Raw genomic sequence first — 10318 nt, 5'->3', positions numbered from 1 at the left:
CTGGTGACGGTGCTGGCGGGCGGGCGGACGCTGGTCGCCGATGGTGCGGCGCTAGAGCTCATCAGCGGTGGCATCGCACTGGACGCAGTTGTGTTTAGCGGTGAGTGCGCGCTACATGCCGGTGTGCGTGTGGCCGCGTCGGAGGGCAGCGCACTGCGCGTGACAGAGAGTGAGGTGTACGCCGAGCGCGGCTTGGTGTTCGACAGTGGGATAACGGCGAACGCGACTGCTGTTGTTGTAACCGACAACACCGGTGTGCTGAGTGCTGGTGCGCTGTTGACGCTGGGGCAGCTGGCGTCTTTCGCGTCCGGGTCGTGGCTTTCGGTGAGCAACAACAGCATCACCGGCCAGATCTTGTCGCTGCCGACCTCACCATCCAGCGCGGAGTTCTCAAACAGCACGCTCACGCTGTACGGGAACACTGGCAGCGGGTCCGCCGTGATGGACGGCACTGTTACACTGGGGGGCACCGAGGACAAGTTCATCGTGGGGTGCCTGGCGCAGAACGGGCAGAGCCTGGACACGAGCATGTACGAGTCCGTCGGCATCGTGGNGAGGACAAGTTCATCGTGGGGTGCCTGGCGCAGAACGGGCAGAGCCTGGACACGAGCATGTACGAGTCCGTCGGCATCGTGGGGCGCACCCGCACCGTGGCGTGCGACGTGTGCGACGCTGACGTGAGCTGCTTCGCTCCCGCAACCAAGTCGATGTCGGCCAGGTGCCGCTGCCGCTGCATCAGGGGTGTGTACGGCGACAACTGTCTGCCGGTACGCCTGCCGCGCCCGGTTGGGTGCAACCGTATACCCGCCGCGCCGCAGTCAAGCTACACGGCGAGCGTGAGTCTGTCAGTGAGTGAGGCGCCTGGGTGGAGCGACGTGCCGTGCCCGACACTGTCCGTGGCGACGGCGACGGGTGGCCGCCTCACGCACAGCGACATCCGCAACGGGGGCGAGACGCCGCCACTGCTGGTGGTTGCGCTGCCGCCGCCGTTCCGCTGGGCGAGCGACCCGAGTCTCAGCACGTACATGAGCTTTGTGCTGGGGTCGCCGAAGCAGCCACACGGTTTCAGCGGGCCGTGGGGAGACATGCTGCGCAACGCGACGTGGGAGCGCAGCGCGACGAGCCCGTACAGCGTGCTGGAGGTCGGCGTGCCCGTGTACAGCGGATACTTCATCGGGGTGGACGAGAAGATACTCGTCTTGTCCAACGGGACTGCTGTGTACGGCGGGTGTCGCGGCGCGCTTGTGGGGCCTTTCACGGTTGTATCCGGCACGCCGCCATCGCTGATAAACGCGCTCGCAATAATCATCGGGATCGTTGCCGGCGTGGCCACGGTTGCCTTTGTGATTACCGGTGGGCTTGGCCCCATCCTGGAGATACAGACGCTCGGCGTGTTTGCAAGGATGTCGTGCGCGACGGTGCATGAGCGTGCGATCTGCGTTGCGCTGCCGTACTTCCTGTCAGTGTTCGCCGCCCTCGATCTGCTCTGGATGGTGGTGGGCAACGCGTTGGTCGCCGTTGTCTTCGGCTGCCTGCACTACGCGCTGACAGTGGCGTACCGGCGGCGGCGCGGCGTGGGCACGGCGAGTGCGTGGGCGGTGCTGCGGTTCCCGAACCTGGCGTATCTCGTGGCGTGTCTGATGTACCTCGGCATCTTCGTGTGCTCCGTGTTTATGCTGGCGACACCCAATGCCGGCGCTGCGTACTACGTGCTCGGTGTGTTTGGCGCACTGTGCGGATTGGCGTTCCAGATCGGCGTGTACTACTTCATCACACACTACACCGGCGTGAGCTTCACGAAGTACTGGAAGTTCTCGAAGAAGCCGCCCCACAAGCGATGGCTGTACCCCGTCGGGTACTGGTGCCCCACGCCGCAGGAGCATATGTACGGCAGCGTATTCACGACCGTGAGGGGCAGCTACGCGTACTGGTGCCTCTTCCGGCTGACGGTGCTGTGTCTGGCGGGCATCATTGCGGCCGTGCAGCCACCTGTGGGCAAGTGCCACATCCCGTACTTCTGCATGGCAGTGGTGCTGCTCGCTGGTGCCAGCGTGCTGGCCCTCACAAACATGATGCGCTCCACGTTCCTGACGGTGATGCACACGATTGGCTTCGTGCTGATGGCGGTGCTGTGCCTGGTCAACGCGGCGAACTACCTGTCTCCGAACAACAGCGGTGTGAAGGCGTACGTGGCGATCATCATCCTGCTTATGTTCGTGCTGCTGGCGATCAGCGTGTACGTTATAGTGGTGTGGTGGTACGAGCACCGGCAGTGGAAGATGGACGTCGGCGTTGGTGGCGGCACCGCAAGCGACCTGGAGCGTGCAGAAGAAGTGAAAGGTGAGGAGGGCAAGCAGGTGAGCGAAGACAACGCACCGCTGAGCAGCCGCGCGGGAACAGAAACGGAGGGTGACGCGCAGGTGATCAATGATGAAGATCTGGTGGTGGAGGATGATGGGCTAGAGCTTCTGAATGTCGTTGAGGCAGATGATGAAGAAACAACGAATGAAGTCCCCACACGAAGACGAGCGAATCCACTGCGATCGCGCAGACATCGAACCAGCCGGGGCGGCGCACCTCTCTTCTATGCGTTGCCTGAGGATGATGGCGGAGAGATATGAATTGCCAATTAGTTTGTTCCAATTTCCATTTTTTTTTTATTTTCTGTATCAGGCCGACACAAAGTTGTGCCGTTGTTTCCTTCCGTGATATTTTTGCTGCTGTCTTCCTCCTCCCCTGTGCTTTCAATCAGCGTAACTTTGAAAACGGCAAGTGGCGTTGCTGGCTCTATGTATAGGCTTGGTTTAATATATATGCGGTTGACGCAAAGTCGACCCTGTGTTTTCTTACCGGTTATTTTCGCTGCTGTCTTCCTCCTCCCCTGTGCCTAAAATAGGCGTCTCTGCAAAGAATCGTCTGGGCGTGGCATGACGTATTTTCTCCATGTATGTAGTGAAATGGCCTCCTTGCGGATTGCTTCGCCATTATTTTTGTGTTGTCTGTTTTTCTGCCGCATCACTGCATGGTCTGGCCTTTGTAATGTATCTTGCTTCTTGTGTCATCAGCAAATGAAATGTTCGCGTCTGCAATGCGTTTTTATCCCTGACAGGAGGGGTGTTTTAATAATGTGTGGACTATTTTTCTGCGGGTTTCATTCATGGCTTGACTCTGCAGGAGGGCGTGAGTTGTTGTGCTGCTTGTGCGTGACTAGCCTGGCTGGAAGTGGCGGTTTTTCTGCCTGCATCACTGCATGGTCTGGCCTTTGTAATGTATCTTGCTTCTTCTATCATCAGCAAATGAAATGTTCGTATATGTAATGTGCTTTCGTCCCTTTTAGGAGAGGTGTTTTAATAATGTGTGGACTATTTTTCTGTGGGTTTCATTGATGGCTTGACTCTGTAGGAGGGCGTGAGTTGTTGTGCTGCTTGTGCGTGACTAACTTGGCTGGAAGTGGCGGTTTTTCCGCGGTGGCGGTGCATTCAGCTTTCTCTTCGCCCGTGTTTTCGTGTGAGTGCCGATGATGCCAAGGCAGTAGCGTGAAGGATGGTCCACACCCACGAGCGTGGTGGCATCGGCTCTGGTGCCTCCGCGTGGCCCACACGGGTGCAGGCGCGGTTGTAACGTCGAGTGGAGGGCGGGCCGAGGAGGCATCCCGCGCGCAATGTGCAGCTTTAGTACCTGTGTATTTTTCTCTTGACGCAACGGACGTTGGTCGGCATGACTGTGGCGCGCTGCACGATCATATGGGGCATTGCGTGGTTTTGCACTGAGATGTGTTGCGGGGAGTGCGGCGCCATCGCTGTCTTCGTGTGTGCTGCCCTCCTTGCAACAGAAGCAGCAGCAAGGCAGTATGGTCGAGCTGGGATGTGCACGGTATTTTGGACAGCACCCGCTGGCTCGCTCGATGGGTGAGAGAGTACTTGACGAACCCCTTCAAGAGTGTGGTACGGCATTGTGTTGTAATTCGAGGGGCGGCCGAGAAGGCTGCATCCATGGTCACCCTTCGTATGCGTGTTGTTGCTTTATTCCCTTTTGGCCTTGCGTTCCGTGTCCTTGTCGAGAGTCGTTCGGTGGGTAAGAATATGGTAAAGTGGCTCGTTGTATTCGGTGCTTTTTTGCCGTTGGTAATGTCGGCATTTTCTTAGTGGATTTCTTTGTATTTTTTGGCCTAGAGGATAGCCGTGCAAAGAAGTGATTCGGGCCGTGCACGGCGAGTGAGTAGCGCCCGACGTTTTTTTGAGACTCGGCAGCACCAACAGGACGATTCGTGCGCTTGGGACATGGCAGGTGAGCCACCCGTTGGCGGGATCACCACCTCGCCGTGCTTGTCTCTGGCGGTTGCGAAGGCGGGTTATTTTGGCACGTACTTTGCCTTGGCGGCAGTGCAGCCGTACTACGGGCTTTTTCTCGCGGAAAAGGGCTTCGATCCAGATGCGGTCGGCATGGTAACGGCCATGATGCCGATCTGCAACCTTGCCCTCCTCCCGCTGTTGTCGTACGTGGCAGATAGGCATCGCTGCAACGCCCATATAGCCGCTGCGGGGGTTGTGTTGGCCACTGTCGCGCTGCTCTTCGCTTGTGTGGTGAGGGAGCGCTGGCTTGTCGCGTTGGGCATCATCTTGCATTTTGTAGGATCTGTCCCGCTTGCACCATTCATGGACCAGCACACCATGGCAATGTTCCCAGAGGATCGGCGTCGTGAGTGGGGTGTTGTGCGCTCCTACGGCACGTATGGGTGGGGGATTGGAGCTCCTTTTGTCGCGTGTCTGGTTTGGTGCTTTGGCTGGGCATCAAGCGGTGTAGTATTTGCGATTGGTGTTGTTGCAACGTTGCATTGTATGTACTGTGGCAAGCCGTACGATGCGGTGCCACCAACGGAGATGCGGTGCGTGGAGGTGCTGATGTTTATCCTACAGCATAAACAGCTACTCGTCTGTTGGGTGGCGATGTGCTGCATGGGAATGGGCTACGTGATTATTTCTACCTATCTTTTCATATTTCTTGCAGAGCTCGGCGCCCATCCAGTGTTGCTTGGGCTTTCCGTCACTGCAACTGTCGTTATTGAGATCCCACTGTTCTGTCAATCGAGGTGGCTCTTGGACCGCTTCACGGAAGTGCAGCTTATGACTGCTGCGATGGTGGCGTGGGTGGTGCGCGTGTTGGGTTACTCTGTGCTGCACAACCCGTGGCTGGTGCTTTTCCTTGAGCCGCTTCACGGCTTTACCTTTGGTGCCATGTGGCTGGCGGGCGTAAGCCTAGTGCAGCGATGCTTCCCAGCGGATTTGAGTTCTTCGTCCATGGGTTTCCTCACTGTGGGTATGTTCGGTGTTGGCTCCATTCTGGGGAACGTGATGGGCGGGTTTCTCTACGGTGTGCTGGGGGCGAGGAGAATGTTGCGTGCCACCGCGCTTTCCATGACGGTCGTGTGCGCGCTGTTTCGTATCTGCATCGCCGTCTGCGATTGGATGGTGAATTACACTGAGGTAGCTGATGTCGTTACAATTGACGGTGCCGAAGGCGGAGAAAATGGAGGAGGTGAGCGCGGCGTGAGTGAGATGGATGCTGTGGGGCCGGGGCAGTGCGTGTACCCGTCGAGCCCATCACGCTGTGCGTCGTGTTCTGTGCTGTTTAATGTGGAGATGGTGCAGGTAGAAGAGACTGCCGAAGGTTTGGCCTTGGTGGAGGAAGCATTGCGCGCCTGAAGAACGTAAACCACGGGCAGTGGAGCGGAGTTTTGCTTTATTTATGTCTTCTGATATACCTCGCTGGGTGTGGTGTGGGGCGATTCTCAATCTTGTTGTTTCATTTGGGGTGTTTAATGACTCGCACATCATTTTCCCGCTTCTTTGTTTTGCCCATCTCCAGCCGAAAGGAAAGAGGGTCCCACCCTCTTTCCTCATCTGTTTTTTGATCATGCGGCTTTTCCCCCACCGTGCGATTCCTGCTGCCCCATCGCGTGCACACAAGTGGGGGCGTCGGTTTCTTGTGGGGGCGGCCGTGACGGCAGCAGGTATTGCGTGTGTGGACTGCGCAACGGCCAACTCGCTCACCCGTTCGCTGCGAGCCGTGAAGACGGCAGCGTGCATCGCTTACCTGTACAAGACGACGTCGCCTACAACACCTGAGGAGTGTGCGGACCTCCATCGCACGGCAGCCGAGGCCGTTTTGAGTGTGTGTCTGCAGAATGAGGGGCTTTACATCAAACTGGGGCAGGGACTCAACGCGTTGAACCACGTCCTCCCACGCGAATACATGGAGGTTCTCAAGGTGCTGCTCGACAACGCCCCGTCGGTGCCGGTGGCAGATATCAGGCGCATCATCATGGAGGAAACGGGCAAGTCCGTGGAGGAGCTTTTCACGCGCTTCGACCCGGTGCCGGTGGCCTCCGCCTCGATAGCGCAGGTGCATCGTGCCTGGCTGCGGCCTCCGACCCCAGACGGCATACCGGTTGAGGTTGCCGTGAAGGTACAGAAGCCGCAGATTCGCTACCAGGTGTTCTGGGACCTGCAGACGTACCGCCTTGTCACGTGGGCGATTGGTGCCCTCTTTGACCTCCCACTGGCGTGGGCGCGTCAGACCGTCGTGGAGGGCATTCGTCGCGAGGTGGACTTCTCCATCGAGGCGAGCAACGCGGCACGTATTCGGCGCGACCTCGCCACACACCCAAACGTGTACGTTCCAATGGTGTATGAAGAGTTCGTCACTCCACGCATGCTGGTGCTGGAGTGGATAGATGCTGTAAAGCTCATAGATGTGGATACAGTACGCGAGCACTTTGATGAAGTTAGGGTTCTGCGCACCATATTTGACGCCTTTGGGGACATGATCTTCAAGCACGGCTTTGTCCACTGCGACCCACACGCAGCGAACATTCTGGTTCGGCCTTCCCCGAGTGAAGCGTGGCGGAATGGGTCGAAAAAGCCGCTTATGGGGAAGTTTAAGAATCCTCAGGTCGTGCTGCTGGACTTCGGTCTCTGTTGCCCGGAGACGGAGCGGTTTCGTATGGAGTATGCGCTGCTCTTCAAGTCGATTGTGTCGCAGGATATTGAGACCGTAAAGAAGGTCGTCGGGTCATGGGGCATTACTGACGCGGAAATGTTTGCCTCTATACAGTTGCAAAAGCCGTACGAATCCTTCCGGCGCGGCAAGATCGGCGAGGTTACAAAAGAGGAAGTCCGTCAAATGCAACTTGCCGCACATAGTCGCGCCAAAACACTACTAGCTAATCAAGAGGAGGTGCCACGCGAGTTGGCATTGGTAGGGCGCAGCATTGATATTCTGCGCGGACTGAATCGCCTCTACGGCGCGCCACTCAACCGGGTGAATATGTTCGTGCGAAGCGCGGTGGCGGGGCTCGGCCCCATCGACACTTACGCGGGTGTGCAGCGCTACCTCGCACAGCTAGAGTGTATCTTCTCCCCCGCGGCAGCACAGGAACCGCAGCCAGCATCAGCGGCAGCAGCAACAAGGATGGCGACGGCTCTGCCTGTGTTCGACCCTGACGCTGATCAGCGACGGCGAGAGCAGGCGGCGGCGGCTGCCGAATTTCGAATGAGGCGTGATGCCTCTTTGCGTGAGCGGATGTACGCAGCTACTGTATCCATACAGAAAAAAATAGTGTTTGAATTGGTGCTTTTTTTGCTAGATGCCCATCACGTGGTGATGCGGTGGTACAACAAGGTACTCGAAATGTGCCTGTCGCCCACCAACGCCGCGGCGCTGCACAGGGACTCGCTGGAGGACTTGCTGGAGAGGCGAGAGCTTCAGTTTGTTTCAACGCCGCCTCCTTTGCAGACAACAGCTTAACGGCATACTGGAGGTATCAAGCGAGTTGTGGTGTGGTGCGCCTCTTCTTTCTGCCACAAGAGTGCTCTTTTTTTTTTGTTTTATTTTGTTTACTTCTCGGGTTGTGGTATCCCCTTCATTTTTGCCGCTGCTGTTGTTGTGCTTCCATGGTTCCTTCTCTCTTGAGGTGGCGCTGCTCCTTTTCGCTTTCTTGCGGTGCTGCGGTTACTCTTCTTGAAAGGTACGCGAGCGTCATCGACTGGAAACAGGGAAAGGAGACGAATAGTAAGAAAGAAAAGGGTAAGAAACAAGGGACGACACCGAGAAGCGCAGGAGTCCCTATAATGAGCCGGTGTGTCGTACACAAGGAGAGCCTTCCGGCGCAGGTGGGCATCAAACGCCGCCGCACCACTGTGGAGGGGCAGCCAGCAACGCCATCCTCGCCGCCGCCGCCGTCCTCCTCGGTTGCTGCTGACGTGGATGAGGACGCTGACAGGAGGCCGCCGTCCGAGATAGGCGGCACAGACGATGTGCACCGTACCGATGCAGAAAAGGCTGTGGATGAGGGTAACAGAGCTCGTGCAAGGGCCTCGTCTTCCGAGGAAAGTGAGTCCGATGACGAGGATGATGTGGCGGAGTTGGAGCGGGAGAGAAGACGCATCGAGCAGATGCGTTCTGAAAAACAGCGGACAAGAGAAGAAAGAGTTGGTACTGCCGCTGCACGCACGACTGACATAGGCGGTGGCAACAGTGGCAGTAACTGTGGTGGTGGTGGTGGTGTCTCCTCCTACAATCATGATGTGCTGTTTCGAAGACGGGAGTGGCGGGAGCGCGGTGTCGTCGCCGCTACTGGTAAGGAAAAGCGTGAACCCAAAAAAGCCAAGTGGGAGGCGGTGCAAAACAACGCGCAGAACACTGCGGCATTTCAGCACTTCATGAAGAAGCACTTTAAGTGAAGCGCTCTGACGAGTGGGTAACCCCGCCTACGTGCATGGACGAAAAGGTGATTTGTTTGTCCGTATTGTTTATGTCAGCAGTTCTACCTGCGGCTGTTACTGTCCTGTGCTACACACTTCTTTTCCGTTATGTGCCTCTCAGTTACCACGCATACATATACATGCATATACACACACGCAAAAGAACCACGTGTAGCCCACATCCATGCACACACCACACAGTGGTGTGTCACAATTCAATAAAGGAGAGACCGAAAGAAGGCTTGCGTTCCGCAAGTGTTCTATTTCATAGGTGTAGGTAGACCCGAGCATGCGCAGAGCAGATGACACTCCGAATAGCACCAGTAGTGACGCCACGCATGACGTGGAAAACCGAAACGGTTTCGCGGATGCTTCCATCGTTGTGGAATCTGTCAGTGCGTCTCGCCCCCGCCACCGATGGCGAGTCGCTTGAGGTGTCCATCTTGGCCGGCAATGTGTGTGCAAAGGCCGGCTACTTCGCCATGTGCATGGGCCTCTCGTCGTCTCCGTACTACGGCCTTCTTCTGGAGAGCAAGGGCTTCACGCTGTTCAGTGTCGGGGCAATCCTCGCCGTCATGCCACTTTACACTGTTCTGCTGCTTCCGCCCTTGTCAAACCTCGCGGTTCGCTACCACTGCGCCATGACGATACACCTCTGTAGTGCGGTCGGATCCGCGATTCACTTCACAGTTATCACACTCTCCAACTCCAAACCTATCATTACATTCATGATGGTATTGCACTATGTCTACCGCATACTGATGGATCCATTCATGGGCCAGCGCGCCATGTCCATCCAGCCGCCCGACCGCAAGGCGCAGTGGGACACAATGCGCTCGTACGGGTGGGCAGTGGGGGTGTTGATCCCTTCGGCGCTCATTGGGTGAGGGGGTTAGTGGACGCTGGGCATGCTTTATACTGCTGGCATGTTTCTTGCCATGTCCATCGTCTTCACGATTATGCTGGACGACAAACCCCAGTGCGCCACAATGAATTATGCGAGAGTGGTGCGCTAAGTCGTCACGCACCGGCATCGGCTTGTGTTCCTCACTGCCCTGTGCTTCATGGGAATGGGCTGCACTCTCAGCAGCACGCCCCTGCTCATATTCCTCAACTCCACCGACGCGCCGTCGATCCTCCTCGGCATCTCCGTCATGAGAACCGTCGTGGTCAAGATACCGCTGTTGCAGTGCTCCACATATATCCACGAGCTCGCCAACGACAGGCAGCTGATGTTCACGTCGATGGCTATGTAGGTGGTGCGTGTGCTGGGCTACTCGTTACTGTACAAACCCGCTGGCTCGTGCTCTTCCTCGAGCCGCTGCACGGCTTTGCCCTCGTCCTCATGTGGCTCTCTGGGATGCACTTTGGGCGCCGCGTGTTCGCCCCGTCGCTGTCGCACTACTCTGTTGGGTTTCTTAGTGCGATGGTGCTTGGTGTTGGGCCGCTCATAGGTAGCATTCTTGGCGGGGCACTCTTCGAGCACCACCTGGGTGGGCGTTGGACGTTCCGCGTGAATCAGTTTGCATGCTTCATTGTGTGTGCTTGTGTTAGGT

General features: G+C 57.2%; 5 protein-coding genes across 5 annotated transcripts; all 5 read left to right on the top strand.

The window, feature by feature from the left end:
• Positions 1-611: 611 nt before the first annotated feature.
• Positions 612-2621, top strand: DQ04_06271040 (dispersed gene family protein 1 (DGF-1); the record flags this gene model as incomplete). The annotated part of the gene is made up of 1 exon (XM_009314623.1): positions 612-2621. One exon carries the CDS (start codon positions 612-614, stop codon positions 2619-2621), a length of 2010 nt encoding a protein of 669 aa, XP_009312898.1.
• A 1659-nt stretch (positions 2622-4280) lies between these two features.
• Positions 4281-5702, top strand: DQ04_06271030 (MFS transporter, PPP family, 3-phenylpropionic acid transporter; the record flags this gene model as incomplete). Its single annotated transcript, XM_009314622.1, has 1 exon — positions 4281-5702. The coding sequence occupies one exon, from the start codon at positions 4281-4283 to the stop codon at positions 5700-5702; it is 1422 nt and encodes a 473-aa protein (XP_009312897.1).
• Positions 5703-5913: 211 nt separating this feature from the next.
• On the top strand, positions 5914-7806 carry DQ04_06271020 (ABC transporter; the record flags this gene model as incomplete). The annotated part of the gene is made up of 1 exon (XM_009314621.1): positions 5914-7806. One exon carries the CDS (start codon positions 5914-5916, stop codon positions 7804-7806), a length of 1893 nt encoding a protein of 630 aa, XP_009312896.1.
• A 323-nt stretch (positions 7807-8129) lies between these two features.
• On the top strand, positions 8130-8741 carry DQ04_06271010 (hypothetical protein; the record flags this gene model as incomplete). Its single annotated transcript, XM_009314620.1, has 1 exon — positions 8130-8741. The coding sequence occupies one exon, from the start codon at positions 8130-8132 to the stop codon at positions 8739-8741; it is 612 nt and encodes a 203-aa protein (XP_009312895.1).
• Positions 8742-9064: 323 nt separating this feature from the next.
• DQ04_06271000 (MFS transporter, PPP family, 3-phenylpropionic acid transporter) lies at positions 9065-9649 on the top strand (the record flags this gene model as incomplete). Its single annotated transcript, XM_009314619.1, has 1 exon — positions 9065-9649. One exon carries the CDS (start codon positions 9065-9067, stop codon positions 9647-9649), a length of 585 nt encoding a protein of 194 aa, XP_009312894.1.
• Between the last annotated feature and the right edge of the window lie 669 nt (positions 9650-10318).

This window comes from Trypanosoma grayi (assembly GCF_000691245.1).
Source record: "Trypanosoma grayi strain ANR4 Tgr_627_V1, whole genome shotgun sequence".
Lineage (NCBI taxonomy): Eukaryota > Euglenozoa > Kinetoplastea > Trypanosomatida > Trypanosomatidae > Trypanosoma > Trypanosoma grayi.
This window is presented reverse-complemented; position numbering and strand designations above follow the sequence as displayed.